General features: G+C 39.7%; 1 protein-coding gene across 1 annotated transcript in view; it reads left to right on the top strand.

Annotated features, from left to right (window-relative positions):
• The window catches only part of AFF2 (AF4/FMR2 family member 2), a 452,816-nt gene that overhangs the window by 415,172 nt on the left and 20,091 nt on the right, over positions 1-17,553 (top strand). The window contains exons 12-16 of the mRNA XM_025047899.1: positions 1,571-1,692; positions 5,524-5,746; positions 10,160-10,437; positions 11,008-11,071; positions 14,531-14,667. Coding sequence (XP_024903667.1) covers positions 1,571-1,692; positions 5,524-5,746; positions 10,160-10,437; positions 11,008-11,071; positions 14,531-14,667 — 824 coding nt within the window. The remainder of the gene's footprint in view (positions 1-1,570; positions 1,693-5,523; positions 5,747-10,159; positions 10,438-11,007; positions 11,072-14,530; positions 14,668-17,553) is intronic.

Here is a 17,553-nt window from a genome sequence, read left to right as displayed (position 1 = left end):
GTGTGGTCTGCCAAGTGATCGAGAGTGGTGGCTGTCCATTAGGGAACTTGATCTTGAGTCTCAATTTTAAGGATGCCAGTGGCAGTAGATTTGCAATCTTCGATGAAAGCAATGATGCTTTCCATGGGAAATGCAGTATTTGACATAAGCAGGCAGGAAGTGTTAGGAATGACCAGGGTTTGGTGACCAATGTCAACAGTATCCAAATGTCACATGAGGGATTATGAAGTGTAGAAAAGAAGAATATGAAGAAGGTCTCTTTCTCCAGTCAGCCAATCCTTGGGGTTGACTTCTTAAGCTCCCACTTTCATGGACTCATGGGTTGTTACTCTACAGCCCCCACACCAGCAGCAACAGGGAAGCCAAGTGTTCCCAAGGTCAAAATGCATCCTTGTTAATTTCTCTGGACAAACATCAGCATCCTCATAATTTAGCTACACTTTGGTTATCCCGGCTCTTACTAGATACATGTACTGTCCAGCTTGCTGGGTCCCCTGACCTGTGTGGTCAACTTGAGTTGTGAAAATCTTCCCTGCGAGAGGTTAAGGCTGAATTCCAGGGCTACAAATTATAATCAGAATGTGAAATCCAGAATGGCCTCTTCCATTTCAAATACATCTAGGGAAGTGAGTTTGTATCTAATAGACTCATTCTTTGTAGCTCCATATATTATGGATATCTATGTAGCTCCAGATATTATTGTTTTTTTTAGAGTTACATCATCTCTTGGTGATTTGGGTAATATTTTTAATGGCTGCCACAGTGGCTAGAAAGGAGGCCCCTAATTCTTTCCCCCATTTCTTCTGTTCCTTTCCAGAAGAGACTTAAGAATGGTCAGAAATGGCTCAGATTCTTCATTATGGAAAAGGCTACCTGTGGCCAATCCATAATGTGGAATGGTATACTGTGAGAGTGATTTAAGTCTTCATTCAGCATTAGAGATTTAAAACCAGGTTTTTAAATCTCTGAGACATACATCAACCAATCCAATGAGAGTATTCCAAAATAGGGACCAAAATTTGGGGTCCTTGCTCTATCTTTGGTTCCCCACTGTTAGTGATGACAACAGTACAACCAGGGGTAAAACTGTGCCTTCAGAACAAGCACATGCAAAGGTTCAAAGGCATGCCTTGCACATGGTTAATTTCCTTGCATGTTGCTGATTATACAAGTGACCTTTATATCATGCCCCCGATCCCCATGCTCCTTGGACAAGATTTATGCTATGTTAGAGTTGCAATGTTAGTTTCTAAATTACTCGTTTGCGGGGACACTGTTGTTGGGAGAAGTGTCTGAAATTTACAGATTCTCCTTAGTTTTGGTATGAGATTCCTGTGCCACCCAATCTTTAATCAGAGGTTCATATCACAGTTCAACTCTCAAATTCCAACTTCTTGGTAGGAGTAGGCTAGACAAGGCTGATTGCTTTTCTGTCTGATCAAAGGTGCACATTTAACTCCCCTGTCTCATCTAGCAGTTAAAAGAGAAGCAAACTGTCTACCTTGCTGATTGTTTTTAAATGTCTGCATGTGCTATGTATTTTAAACTGTGTATTTTTTCCCTGTTAAAGCCAACAGAAGTTGCAGAGAAAATCCCTGAGAAGAAGCAACGCCTGGAGGAGGCCAACACTATCTGCCTGCCCCCACCTTGCATCTCACCAGCCCCACCCCACAAGCCTTCCAACACTAAAGAGTGAGTTTGCCCTGTTTCTGTAAGATACTTCGATTGGTCAGACTCTTTTTAAAAATCCCCTTTTGGGGGTCTTATGTCAGAGGAATTTTAGGTAAAAAACAAGAGTCGCTCAGTCCAGTCCCAAGAGCTGTCCCTGGCCACAGGTCTGACAAGGGTATGCTAAGGCGTGGAATATAGGCTGCTAGATTTGGGGAGACACCATGAGCTTTTTAGCGACATTTCTTTATTCCAACTCAGATTGATCACAAAAGTCGGCCAACATGAACTTTTGGCACTAAGTGAAGGGTAAAAAGGAAGTAAATGAATTAAAAAGAGGCAGCATCAAGAGACATCTAGCACTTGAACCAGAGAAATCACCTGATTCTAGGCAACGTCCAGTTCTGATGGTGATTAAATTAAACGATTTCCTTGGAAAGCAACACCTCGGCCTTGACAGGATGACCCAGCTGCTGCTTCTGTGGCGTCACTACTTAACCTTAATATGAAGATTGAGGACCAGTAGCTACATCCTGAACTCTTCAGAGGCTGCGAGAATGACAGACATGCCTGGGGAGGCCAGAGAGACGAGCTATTGGGGACCGGCCTCCCCCCGGGCAATGAATGGTTACTTTCATTCCAATCAGCTGGCACCTCTTCTCCCTTCCCCCTTCTTTGTGCAAGGTGCTAGAGTCAGGCGGGAGGCCTTCTCTCGTCTTCACTTCAACAGCCCCAGCCATCCCTAGAGAAGCCCTGCCCTCTCTGTTTCTACGGAGCATTGTGACAGAGTTCTTTCATCTTATAAATATCACTTAACTAACAATCATGTCAGCTACTGGAACCATTCCGTCTGGATAATTATTGCCATAAATTCATTCAACATTAGAGATTACTCCCATCAAAGACCAGTTTTGGAGCCTATTAGCAGCCCAGAGCAGAGATGCAATCTGGCTAACTGCTGCTGACAATTGATTTCACAGATTACTCTTTAATGTCAGTGATATGGCATCAATTTGCCACAGATAAGATGTCAGAAGGAAATTCTTAGCTTTCATTTGTTTGGATCCTTGTTGTTTTCAGATAAAAGGTAGGCAAAAAAACAATTATACTAGATCCACTCGTTATAAGGCGATTTGGGGCCTGAAGGTCCACAGTTCTTTGTAAAGTACATCCGTATTCCCTGGTATAACTTTGATCCAAAACATCCCTTCACATACTAGGAGTTCTCAGAACTAGAAACCCTTCTAATGGAGCAAGCCGACCTTCTTCGCCCCAGGGTGGGCCAGGTATGTGAGGAAATGTGCTTCTTCCCCAGAAGTCAAACATGGTCATCCCATGGCCCTCCTTCTTTCCAAGGACAAAAGGCTAAAATGGCATCGCTGTGGTGGCAGGACTTCTCCAGTCCCCAGGCTTTGACCAGTTCAGGCCACCTGAAAGGCAAAAGGAAAAGGCAGGGGGCAGTAGGGAACTGCCACACCATCAGTCCTCATTGCTAGTTTCCTTAAATGACTCAATGACCTGTCACTGTTCTTATTTCATGGAAGAGAGGTGATCAAGTATTAAATAAATGTCTACTAATTAGTTTGTTCTCATAAAATGGTGTTAACGCACAAATTATTACTGTCTTTCCTTTTGTAGCAGGTAGGAAAGCAGTGTTTACCTAGTAGCATTTTTCAGTCAAGAAGGGCCCAAGTCAGGTTCTCATGCTCATCCAACAAATTTAAGTCTGTGGAAAAGTCTCTGGAGTTGCAGGGAGAATAAGGCATGGACTGATCTGCCTGAGATCTTCTCTTGGGAACCTCTCCTCAAGCTTTATCTGCTCTTTTGTGCTTTGTTAATTCTTGAAAGTAAAGGGTCAACAAATTTGACCCTGAGAAATTTCTATGAAACAACATTTACCTTTCTAAGTGAGTATTCTAAACCTAGCAAAGAATGCCACATCAGAAGGGCTCTTCTGAGTTCTTCCCTGCTTCTTTGGAGCTTGGACAATCAGCAAGGCCCCTGAGCCACTGGGTTGGGGTGGTGATACACTTCTCTCATCTGCTGTCCTCCTCTGTCCCACGACAAGAGGTGGCAAAAGCAGCAAAACCTCGTCTTGTAGTAAGAAGCTGTAATGGTGAGAAAGTAGTCTCTAGAAAATACTTCCTAGGTATCTTTCACCAGGAAAGTCATTAAAGGCCCCATGGTTTCAGGCCACCACCAAACAGTTGGAAAGGGAGCCAGGTGCCTGGTACCCACTGCACAGAATGGACTGTACTGTATATAATGACAGAGTGGAAGGCCTAGCATGACTGTTGTAGCCAATAGTGAATGAACCAGTCTTATGAAACAGCTCTTCCCATTTGCAGCTCCCACCACCTTCTCAGGCAGCTCAAGTAGTGAATGAGTGGTCATAGCTAATGAACCTTCCATCTCCTGCAGATGCCAAAGCAATGCTTAACATCTCTCTCTATAAATTCCCCAAAGTGTGATGCCTCTGTGAGGATCATACTTAATGCAGGCTGAAGTTTGTGGAGCTTCCTCATGAACATGAATCTTAATTTATATGTTCACCATTATTTTAATCAGACATCATGACCATCTTAAAATGGTTCTACACATCAAAACAATTTTTAAAATCCATTGGCAAATAATTTAATTAATTTTTATTTTGCCACATGACAAGAATTGACATAGGACCACTTTATGAAACAAAAGATGGATAAGATGGCATATATTATTACAATTGGCAGATTTGGGCGACATAATTGAAGTGGAACAAGGAAACTGCATTGACTTCTGCCATTTCAGAAAATCAAACCACTTGAATGCTTGTTCATCTTTGATTTGTTGCTTGGAGATATTGTAAATCTATATTTCCAGATACTGACTGAAATTGACCAAGAGGAAAACATAAATTCTTGTTGACTTAATTTGCTATTGAAAATTGTAGTCAGTAATCATGAAAAGTAAATGGCTGCACAATGCAATATTAGTTGTCTAAGAAAAGATTAAAATTCAAGTAATCTTCATCGATTAGTGTAAGACAGTAACTAAAATGAAAATCCATGACCCAATTACCATGTTAAGCAGTTAGCATAAGGTTTTAGTTGTTCTATTTTATTTGACGTCTCAGTCTATTTGATGGTGCCCATTTAGTGGGCAGATAAATCAGTTTGAAAGCATGGAAGTACTTCTAGGACTGCAGATGTCTTGTGCCAATATCACAAAATATTTTCCAAATGGAGTTTGGTAAAGTGGAGTACATCAGTAATTCAATATAACAACTTCAGGTCAGGGGCTCGTTATGCCTTGGTGTTGGGGCAGAACATTTTGAACATGCAATTTGCAATGTATCACAAAAGTATTTAGTGCATTATTTATTTCTAAGTAATGTGTAAGCATAGTATTTCTTAAGAAAATATCCTTCGGCTAGTTGTTTATTATACCATTTATTGTGTGGTTTTGCAGTTAAGTCCAAGGGCCAAATAAGTAGGAACTATCCTAAAAAAAAGATCGGATTAAAGTCTGCATTAGATTTGCCGTAATTATCTAATTAACAGTAATCTTGAAAGGTTGCAAATATCACACTGTGGCACACTCCGTTAGACACTCATATTTATCATGGAGTTCTGCTTCAAATACAGCATTTATTCTTGGATACATATGTTTACATTTATCTATAGCTATATCTATAGAGAGGGCTATCTCTCCATAGATATTTGTGTCTATATGAATTTCTATATATACCCTTCATCATGGGAAAAGGACAGTCCACTAAAATATTGCTTCAGCTGAAATTACCAGCATCATGGGGAAAATCAGAATAAAGAGAAACAAAACTTGATGACACCCTACACCTTTTTGTTTACACAGAAATAATTCATCCAGGAGAGCAAATAGAAGAAAAGAAGAAAAACTGTTCCCTCCTCCACTTTCCCCACTGCCAGAGGATCCTCCACACCGCAGAAACACCAGTGGCAATAACGGTCCCTTCAGTCAAGATAGAAACATTCCTATGATTGGACAGATCACCTCTACCAAAACTAAGAGGAGCGAAGGCAAATTCTGTGCTACTTTCAAAGGGATATCTGTAAATGTAAGCATCTCAAAAGAAATATTATGATTATCAGGTAGAAACAAGCTGGCTTAGCTTATCTAACTGGACTTGACCACATACAGATGTCTCAGGGGGTCAGGAGGAAGAGGCAGAGAGAAAGTAGAAGCGTGTGTTCACATAAATACATAAACTCTTTGTTATTTCAAATTTCGATTATTCTAATTTTGTATGAATTTTTCATTTCAGTCTTACTGCTTCGAACAGATTATTATGCAGAGACTCAGGGCTTTGGACACTTTTGGTCCAATCCCTTCATATCTTAGGGGTGGGGGATACTTACAAAATATTGACCACAGCATCTGGCACATGGTAGGCACTGATCATTTAGTGAATGAAAGAACAAATCGATAGAATGGGATTGCCTAAGGTCACCAAGACAGGGACTTGAACTCTAAATGACATTTTTCTACGCCCAGCTTAGCAAGTGTGAATCATTTTTAAAAATAATGACTAAAAAAGATGGAATTTAACAGATAGATTTTTGATAAAATTGCACAGTTGCAGTTCTTAGCCCAACTAAATGATTATCTACGCCTATGGATTTTCTGCACTGCGGCTCGATTAGCGTTAGAATTTGTATCATTTTTCACATCCACGTAGTATATCTTATCATCTGTCTCAGGTATAAGTATATGAACTGTGGAGACCACAAGCAATAGTGTCACTAATGAATATTAATGACAATTGTATCTGCCTTAACATGTAAATACTTGTATATACAGATGTGGCATCCATGTTCATCTAGTCTACTTAAAGTGTCATATAAAAAGCAAATGAGTGAAATGCAATGAATTTTCAAAGGTCTGGTGCAAACTCAGTGGACTCTGAACCAAAAGTGTCCATTTAACACTCTTACAAGGCCACTGAGCTTTAAGGACACCACTTTGTAGTCCTCCATCATCTGAGATGACTAAGATAACATACATATCTAGATAAATTTCATTACTGATATTAGGAAATTCTTCTATTATGAAGTTGTCATTTTTCCACATGAAATTCATGGGTATATGTGTGTATGCACACAGAGAATATTTGCATTCTTATTTAAAGATGCTGTGTTGGGAATTAAGCCATCTATTCTAAACCGTAATTATACTATTCTATTTTTCATACTGAATGTAATTAACATTATAAAGTCCAACTGATGCTCTCTTTTATTGAAGCTTTTGGAGAGTATATGCTGTATCTAGGCAGTTCTCTTTGTACCGTGCCTAGTATATTGTCACAAATAATTAGTTACTTAATACGAATGTTATCGTGACAATGATAGTACTTACAAGAAGCTGCAAAGTTATTTCCATAAGAGCTAAAAACTACTGGAGAAACCTGATAAATATGATTATATTTGTACCCAGAAATTGATCATCCTCCTTAAGGAGATAAGTGGGTCCTCTGTGATGGGTGAGTGTGGACAGAGGGCGTGTTTATATAACTTACATGATCACGACTGAAAGCAGCCATTTCCAGTCAGATGTCCCAGGCCTGACGTCGATGCCATATGCATGGTGGATGTGGTGTTTTAGAGTTCTTGTCTTGGGCTGACTCCACTATTTGGTCTGGGCCAGCCGGCTCTGCCCATAGAGACAGGGAACTGGCTTAGGAATATTAGAAGACTGATTTTTTTATGTGTTTGAGTTGAATAAAATCCATGATCTTTAAAATATTTTCTTCATATCCATCACAAAAGTTTTGAGATGTGTAGCCTCTTGGCACATTTATCTCAGTGAGATCTTGGTGATAACAATTTTTGATAATCAGAAGGTCCAGGATTAAGTGGAAAAGATAGACTTTTAAGGCTATAAGAAATGTTCACATTTGGTTTTTGTCTTTAAAGTGACTCTTCTGATGAGGCAGTCATACATGTATTCAGCAAATAACTGACAGCACTAGGCTGTGGGGCAGGATGGACTGGGTATGGGTAGCAATATCATAAATTAGAGATAACTTCAGTGCTGAAAAAGCTCTCAATCTAAAATAAGCAATGAGACATGTACCCAAAGATCTAGAATATAACATATCTGCTGATTGGTGTCATACAGACCTTTCAGATCTCCAAAGGACAAAAGAGGATTAAGGTACTTCTGGCCATAGACATAAGGCAATTTTCTTGAAGAGAGGGCTTTCGTTGATTTGGGTCTTAATAGATGCATTTAGAAATGGAGAGAAGTGGTTCAACAAATGTGGTTTTTCCATACAATGGAATATTATTTAGCCTTGAAAAGGAAGGAAATTCTGACACATACAACAACATGGATGAACCTTGAGGACATGTTGCTAAGTGAAATAAGTCAGCCACAAAAAGACAAATATAGGTGGTAACTAGAGTAGGCAAATTCACAAAGACAGGATGTAAAATGGTAGTTGCCAGGTACTGGGGAAAGGGGAGAATGGGGAATTGTTGTTTAATGGGGACAGAACTTCACTTTTGCAAGATGAAAGAGTTAGGAGATTGGTTACAGAACAATGAGAATGTACTTAACAGTGCTGAGTGTACACCTAAAAATGGATAGGATAGTAAATTTGATATCATATGTATTTCAACATAATTTTAAAAATTAAAAAATTGAGTAAATTATCACAAGGTGTAAAAGAAAAAGAAAGTAATGAATGAAAGGTTTTTTTCTTCCCCCAACCCTAAGAGTCTGCAAGAAGCAAAGTAGAAATGTGAAGAAAGCGGGATGTATTTAGTTTGGTGGACAGTCCATAGGAGGGAGTAAGTGGGAGATGAAATGGAAAGCTGAAGCCAGATTGGGGAAGGCTTTGCATGCCGGCAAAGGAACTCAGCCCTGGTTTTCATTTGTGTGTAAGGGAGTGAAATGCATGGAGGTTTGTTTAGGACTCTTAGGCTGGCAGGCAGGAGGTTGAGGATGGATTGAAAAAGCTAGCTTGAAGATTGGGAGTAGGCCAGGGGACAGTTTGATAGTCTCTATTGAAAGCCATGAGGGCCTGCACTTTGAGGCTTCAAAAGAGAAAGGGGCAGATTTGAGAGACGTTGGGGATAGACAATGAATAGGACTTTGTAATTGATCGAATAAGAGAAATAGAGAGGAATAAATTAAAGATGAAATAGAGCAGTGGTTTTTAAAAAGAGTTTTAGGAGCATTATCATTTTTTTGAAATGAAATGATTTACAGAACTTCAACATATAAAGCTGATTAAAGCAGAGCAGCTCAGATGGAAGGCAAGGTGGGAAGTGCACCAGTTCCAATGCTCCTGGCCCAGGGATGGCCACAATACCCTTAATGGAAAAATCCAGCCTTGGTGACAGGGAACACCATCTTGTTATTTACAGAAAGAAGGAACTGGTTTAGTTATCAATTGGGTTCTAGAGAAAACTGAGGTGTTCGTGGGCTGTCTTGGTGGAACCATCCAGAGGTGGTCACTGCAGGTCTGAAGCTCTGGAGAGAGTGCAAGATTGAGGTTCTGTTTGGGAGTTATCTGCTTATTAGCAAATCTGTGACAACACATACAGGATTGTCAGATCCAGTTGAGGTCAAAAAAGAAAAGAGCTGAGGAATGAACCTTGGGAGAGACCAACCTTAGGTAGATACCAACTCAAAAGGACAGAAAGAGGAAGAGGCATCATGAACAAGTACGATCAGATGTAGAACAGTCAGGGTCATCCCACAGCTGCCAGGTGGAGAGTATAGAGTCTGTCCTGTGAACACAGCGAGTAGTCTCAGGACACCTCCTGTGACATAGTAACAGATCTTGCTATGTACTTTCTTCATCTGGATCCCATTATTTCTATGGCAATGACAAATCGGAGTGAAACTTGGATCTGTCAGCCATTTGATTTTTGACCTGGTCAAAATGAACTTTCACCATCTCAAGACTTCAAAACAAAGAGGCATTCAGGTGGCATTCACTTAGCTGGGGATCGGTCAAGCTCCTCACAAAAGGGCAGCTTTGGCCTCAGTCCCAAGGGAAAGACTGTTGCAGTACAATGTCTGGCGTGCCGGTGTTTTGCTATACTGGATCTGATACTTTGCGTACCGTAGTGAAAGTTTCTGGCCTGGTTCCCTTATCAAAAATATACATATCAGGGTTATCTCTCTCCCTCTTCCTCCACCTCCCTCCCTTTCCCATTCTTCCCCTCTCCCCTCATATCCTCTACCTCATTTAGGCCTTTGCCAATGGCCATCTTCTGGGATGATGGGGCTATGTAATCACAACACCTGACTATCTTGATGTTTGGTGTTAACATAGAACAAAATCTGGTGATTCTGAGTTCATAAAATACAGCAGGATCACTTATCGATCCTCAAGCTGTGTGCATTGCTTTCTTTTCCCTTGTCTTGTTTCTTGGTGTGCTTGACGTTCTAAGCATTTATGAAAAGATGTTCTAAAACTCTGAACCTAATAGAAGTTATCTGTCCTCCTTTTTCCCAGGAGGGAGACACTCCAAAAAAGGCAGCCTCTTCCACTGTCACTGTCACCAACCCTGCTATTGCCACCGCCTCTGCTACTGCCATTGTCACGGCCACTGCCACTGCTACTGCCACGGCCACTACCACAACCACTACCACTACCATTTCCACCATCACCTCTACCATAACTACTGGCCTCATGGATAGCAGTCACCTGGAGATGACATCCTGGGCAGCCCTGCCTCTTCTGTCCAGCAGCACCACCAATGTCCGGAGACCCAAACTCACTTTCGATGACTCGTATGTTGTCCCAGATTATCATGGACCCAGTATGGGAGTGGTGAATGCGGGTGGAGGGGGAGCAGCATGACTTTTCTAGCACTATGCATGTGTCAGCCAAAACAAGACCTCAGCAGCAGCTCCTGTAGCCTTAAAAGTATGTCCTTCCTCCCCACGCACTCCTATCCTCACCAAGAAGTGTCTTGGGCTCATTTTAATTGTGGATCTCTGTTACTATTTTCAAAGGCAGGTGCTTAATTCTAGGTTGCTTTGTCCTCCTTTCTGATCTGTGTCCTCAGAACTGTATGCCAACAAAGGTTTACAGCTATGTTTTGTTGGATCTGTTTGGATAACTGGAATGGTTGGAGTTGGGAGAATGTAGTTATTTATCCCAATGAGCCATTACGCGTTTTTGGATTTCACTTATTATTTCAAGTTTAGTTGTTATATAAATGATAGCATTCATCTGCCCTTCTCAAGGCAGTGTATAAGGATGGATTTATAGCAAAAAAAATTTTTTTCTTTGACTATTTTGTCTTTAATGAAAATATGAACCATTGTTTTTTGAAAGAGCTCCTTTTGTTTGTTTAGGGTACACAATGCTGATTATTACATGCAAGAGGCTAAGAAGCTGAAGCACAAAGCTGATGCTCTGGTAGGTTCCTTTCTTCTTGTTGCTTTGCTCCCTTTAAGGTATTATACTTTGAAGGAAAACAAAGAAGTTGCTTTACAAACAATTCAGACTTTCTCATTGCTGCTCTGACATAGGGAGGGAGATTGGATCTGTTTAATTCTTTAACACTGTAATTCCCAAAGTAATTCCCAAAGTCTTCGGACTACGTTTCCCTGCTATTATGTGTATTCATTTTCCTACTATTATTCCCTTTTCCCCAACTTCAGAAGCTAAATGGCATATACTATTCATTATCTTTCAAGTGAATTTGAAATGACTTTTGAAACTGTCCTGGAGAAGGTTGGGGCTTCCATTGGGTCTGGTAAGCCAGAAATTGGTGTGGGCAGGAAGAGAGTTGTTGAGAGCTGGTCAAGTGGCCTCGAAATTTGTCTTTGCAAAACTCAGGCCCATAGGAAAAACCCAGCTTCTTGCTGCATTTGATCACGTGTTTCCAGAGTGAGGTTCATAGCCAGGCTAGGACCCTGCACAGAGAGGAGTTCTGTCATCTGGATTTCCCAGGATGCTTGGCCCCACTGCGTCCAAGGGTTTTGGCCACACAGAACAAGAATGAGCTCAGCTTGTTGAGTTGTCTTGATTAATCCTCTTAACAGGGGGTCTCAACCGTGTGTTACAATCACGTGGGGAGCTTTAAAATAACCCTGATGCCCAGGCCACACCCTGGACCAATGGAATCAGAATTTCTGAGACTAGGCCCCCAGACATGGGTATCAAAGGCTCCCAGATGATTCCCAAGTACAGCCAAGGTTGGGAACTGCTGCCCAGAGGAGGCCTGAAATTCAGGCTCCTCACTCTTGACTATACCCCAGCACAGGTATCAGTTCAACCCCATAGTGTTAAATATATATATATTTAAGATGCTATATATAGCATCTTCCATCATTGCCTTGTGTCAGCCAAGACTTAGCTGTCCAATAGTGCTTGACACTGGGAGAGATGTAATGGAGTACTGTAACAGTCTCTGCACTATGATTCGCATGTGGCCAACATCAACTGCCCCATGGCCTTTGCATCTGCTGCTTCCCTACTTTTTGTCATTTTCCCCCTGTGGTCCAAATTGCTCAGCTGTTGTCTGCAGCTAACCTTTCTGTGGTGTGAACTGTCCCTTGGAAATACTTGTTCCCTGCTCCTGCAGACAAAACTGACAAGGCAGGCTGGGTGCCAGCTCCACTAGAGATGCTGGGAAGACTGTCCCTCTGACCACTGTACATGTAGTGAGAGATTGGAATGTCATTGGGTGACTTCGCTGCTGGATTGAAGATGAAAGTTTTTTTCTGAATGTCCTAAACTCTGAAGTACTGCAGAAGGGCTCTAGAGTTTGCCCTCGGTCAGAATCAGGACAAAGGGACATATAGCTAATTTTTGACAAACTAGTCCATGAGCTGATGAAGACTAGGACACACATGCGAGACTATGTAGATGAAAGAATTGAGAAAAATCAGAGTCACAGATACATACATACAGTTAAGAATCAACATCACTCGCTCCCTTCCAGGGTATGGTTATGTGTCCCCACCAAAGCCACTTGCAGTCTAATCTATTTAGAAAATTCATTTTCAACTGGGGAGACTTTGCCTTTCTGGAAGCAAAATTGGTTCTTGGAAGTGGGATAAAAAAAGTCTTAGATATTTCAATGGTGCGTGTCCCTCTGAAGGGCCACATTACGTAAAGAGATCATCAGGATATCGTTGATATTAAAATTTCAGCGGGGCTGTGTGAAAAATATCTAAAAAAAAAAACTCCATTGTGGAGTAGTGATCATGGAAAAAGAAAAGGTTGAGAAATATTCATTTAGAGTAAGATATCTTTGCTAGGCTTATGTCTGTTGTAAAGTTGGAAGCCGCCTTATAGTTCAAGCTCCTCATCTTATAGATGGAGAAACAGAGGCCCAGGAAGAGGGGTTGACCTGACCACTATTAGGCACTATGGCTATGAAATTTTGTCTCTGGACTTTAGTTTCTCCTTTTGGAAAAGGTGAGGTTTGGGCTAGGAGATCCTTAAGGATCCTGCCAGCTATGGATTTGTGAATGAAAAGTCACTTTTGAAAAATCAGGATGTAAACATTAATATCCCAAATGGGAGAGCCAGTTGGAGCCAGGTGACCTAAGGAAATTATCTCATAAAGCAAGAGAAGAAGATAGTTTTCATATATATAGGTTTTCATAAAATCATTTTAAATTTGGTTGAAAATGATATTTTCCACAATAGCTTACAGAAAGGAAACTACAGAACTCTTGCAGTATATAAAAGCTGAAGAACATTCATTGTAAAAAGAGTCATTTACAACAAGAGATTCTGAAGGACCCATAACTCATCATTTTATAGTTGTACTTAATCCTTTCCTAGAGATAGCTACTCTGCCATTTTGAGAACTGAAGCCTTCACAGTTGCATAGAAAATATTTTGATAAAAGGTATACAAGAAAATTAAAATACCTAAATGTGCATTATATTAGTTCTTTTACATAAAATTCTGCATTAGTGGAATTCTTATATCCAGCTATCAAAAATTGAAAATGTTAAATACTGTTATAAAATACTCACTGTAAAAGTGTCATATATAATATTCATTACACATAAAAAAGAAATCAGTTTGAGTAAGTCACTTTAATCGTGACCATTATCAAGGCTAAAACCTTTTGCAATAAAATTTTACTAAACTCAAATATTTAGTAGTGATATATTTTTTGGCTTTTGACACACTATTTCAGACCATCATTTACAATGAAAGTGTTGTGATTATTGTCAACAGTCACACTATAGCTTCCCATCTTTCATGACAATAGAATCAATTTGTGACTCTTCTCCTGGGAGTGGAGTTGATGTGGTTATAGCTCCGAGCAAAGACTGTATGTGTTACTTGTCCACGAGGCTTACAGAAAACAGAATTGCATTGCAAGCTCTATCTATAGGACAGTATAATGACCAGTCTGGTAAATTTAGTGAATAGAAATGAGTCAAGGCAATAATTTGGATTGTGGTCCACCAAGAAGATAATAACAATAATACCACAAATATATGATAATACCATGCACATGATACCTTAGCTGCAGTCTTCTTTTCTCAACCAGTCTCATTGTGATGACAATAGAGCCTTAAATAGTTACATTATTGTCAGGACAAATGCATACACTGTTCCCCCTCTGATGTCAGTGTTTCTCAACCTTGGTATTGTTAGGCTGGTAATTCTCCACTGTCGGGGGGGGGGGCGGTGCTGCCCTGTGCGTTGCAGGATGTTTAAACACATCTGTGACCTCTGGCCACTAAATGTCCCCTGTCCCTAGTGGCAAGAACCCAAAACGTTGACAGACATTGCCAAAGGTCCCCTAGGGGAGGGGTGCAAAATTGACCCGGCTTGAGAACCTCTCCCTTGTATGAGGGAGGAAAGGGAATATCATGCTGGTGAATTGTCTTCCTGTTACAGTTTGAGAAATTTGGCAAAGCTGTGAATTACGCCGATGCCGCCCTGTCCTTCACTGAATGTGGCAACGCAATGGAGCGCGACCCTCTGGAAGCAAAGTCTCCATACACCATGTACTCCGAGACCGTGGAACTCCTCAGGTTACTGGCCTTTCTGCAACCATTGTTCTAAACTCATTTCAGTCATAATTAGAGGCTGCTATGTTTTTTTTTAAATATCATTTCCACATAGTAATGATTTGTCCAAGGCATCTACTTCTTAGAAGTCATGATAATTAGTTCTTGCCATTTTATTAATGTCATGGAAAATCCATAATTGATGGACACTGCTTTTATAAATTATCCCCTTCAGAGGTTATAATGTGAGTGTAATAATTTGCAATACTCATAAAATTAAAATGGAAACGTAGTGGGAGGAAGTATAATAATTTCACCATTTGGCATTGACGCTTGTCTTTTCAAAGCGCAGTTTTATAAATCAAAAAAGTGGGCGTTATTGGGATTTATGTTATAAACCACGTTTTCTAAGAATTTTTCTGCCACTGTTGCACTGTTGCAACACAAGGTCGGCTTTAAGGCTGCAGGTGTGGAGTAGATTTTCGGTGGGTCTGGAATTTAAGGGAAAGTGACAAGGTGATAGCAGGGGCAGGGTCGAGATGAGAGGATGAGAATAAAAGAGGGTATATTAACTGCACAGATTATTAGTTTCATTTGCATTTTAAATGAAATTTTCTGGCCTGTTGGTCTTGGCAGAGTAGAATTTGTGGGTAATCAAAAAAGGAAGAAGGGGGAAAGAGAAGAAGCGATATTCGTTCTAGTTTTTTTCTAGTAACCCACAGATATTTGTAAAATAATTTAATCCACCTCTGAATAGCAGATATGCACCATCATTTACTGGATTGACTAAATAATTGCTTTTGATTGAGTGAGCACTTCTTCACCTGATAGGTCCTTATTTCCTGATCATCTCTGGCTTGAATAATCGATCGTGCCGGGCCTGGTTTTTACTATGTTGCGTGTAATCTGCATAAATGCTTACAAATCTGAGGACACTTGTCCCCAAACCTTTAGAAAAACACTGGGCAAATTTAGCATGCATATTTTCCTGGGAAAGCATTCCCAAATATCTAAAGAATGTGAATTGTTATAAAGAAAGAAAAACTATGCTCACATGGAATAAGAAGTTTGAGTTAAAGCCACAAAAATAGGGAAAACACGAGAGAAACTCCAGCCTCACCTGGCCTTATCAGGCCAGGCAGCCATCTTTGGCTTCTCTTTGCTCTGAGAAGCATGTAAAGTATCTCTCCAAATTTATACACTGTGAAACCAATTACTGCCATTCACTAGCTTTCAAGGGGAAATTGATTTCTCACTGTCTATCCAGGGCTGCTCATGATCTTCAGAGATGCACAAGATGAAAATTCTGGCAAAAATTATAAACATTAAAAATTGAGGGAAAACATTAATGAACAAACATAGAGAGAATTCATATTCTCTATTCACTCAAAAATGCAAATTTTAAAAAGGCACTTTATAAATTAATAAGAAAATGTATAAAATGTTAATACCTAGGGTTAGCATGCGCACACACACACACATTGAGTACCTAGGCCTGTCCTATGCTGGTATCGGGAGTAGAAATTGACCATTGTAAATTGAGGAGAATTTTGGCATTGTGTAGGAAAATCTATACAAATGAGCATTAGTATCTTTTGAGGTGGTAATTCAACCTCTAGAAATTTAAATTTACTGCACTGAAAAACAAGTCATATGTATGGTGTTCAATTCGGCATATATTGTGACATACAACCAGAAGCAAACCAAATAATCAGTAATAGAAGAGTAATTAATTACATCGGAGTACACGCATATATTGTGACATACAACCAGAAGCAAACCAAATAATCAGTAATAGAAGAGTAATTAATTACATCGGAGTACACGCGATAGAATACTTTGCAGCCATTGAATTGCAACAATGATGGAGACCATGTAGCTGCATGAAAATATTTATAATATGATGTTAAAGTAAAAGCAAGCTACAGGATTATATACACATTACATTTCTGAACACAAAAAGCATGTTTCGACATGTAGACCAACCCAGAAGGTAAATGAGGTCATAGCTGTAATGGGGTGAAATTATGGGTGTTTTCCCTCTCTATATGTTTTTCTTTCGTATTAATTTTCTTTTAGGAAAACACATGCTCTCTTAAAAATATAACAGGAAAACATCAGATTTCATTTTTGGTAAAAATGTGATCTGAATTGTTGAATAATATTTATTTCCATTAGAAAATGCTTCTTTTTCCTTAATTATTTATAAAATATCCTTTTTTTTTCTAAGCAGAACTTTGTTTTTCATTATACGATAGTTTATACCCCATAGGAGTATATTTCAGTGGAATCTGGTGAAAGTTGGTGAAGAATTTATGGACATTCACTTTAAAGTCAATATTTTTTAACTTTCTTTCGAGTTACTTGTAGATTCACATGCAGTTTTGAGAAACCATATAGAAAGTTCCTGTGTACTGTCACCCAGTTTTCTGCCCCCATGGTGACATCTTGCATAACTATGGTTCAATATCACAACCAGGGCACAGACATGATACAATCTATGGACTTTATTTAGATTTCACCAGTTTTTTTTTTTCAGCTCGCACCAGTTTTACATAAACTCCTCTGTGTCTCTCTCTCTCTCTCTCTCTCTCTCTCTCTGTATATATGTATATAGCGAAATCTGATAAGTTTCAGCTGTACATTTTAACAGTTATATATATATATATATATATATTTACATTTACTGTAAAGTGTATAATTTTTTGAGAGAAATTTCATTTGAGAATATAATGGGCTGAAGCAACTAGGCCTTCTGATCCATTTAAGCAATCGAAGCTCCACTATCAAGTCACCTCAAAAGTGGTTGTGATAAGAGGGTTACTGTAATAGGAACACAGTTTTTAGTAGTGTAATGTTATGTTAAAGAGATTTTTATTGCTCTCTCTTCAACAGTATGTGCTACAGAGA

This window comes from Pteropus alecto, unplaced genomic scaffold, assembly GCF_000325575.1.
Source record: "Pteropus alecto unplaced genomic scaffold, ASM32557v1 scaffold275, whole genome shotgun sequence".
Classification (NCBI taxonomy): domain Eukaryota; kingdom Metazoa; phylum Chordata; class Mammalia; order Chiroptera; family Pteropodidae; genus Pteropus; species Pteropus alecto.
This window is presented reverse-complemented; position numbering and strand designations above follow the sequence as displayed.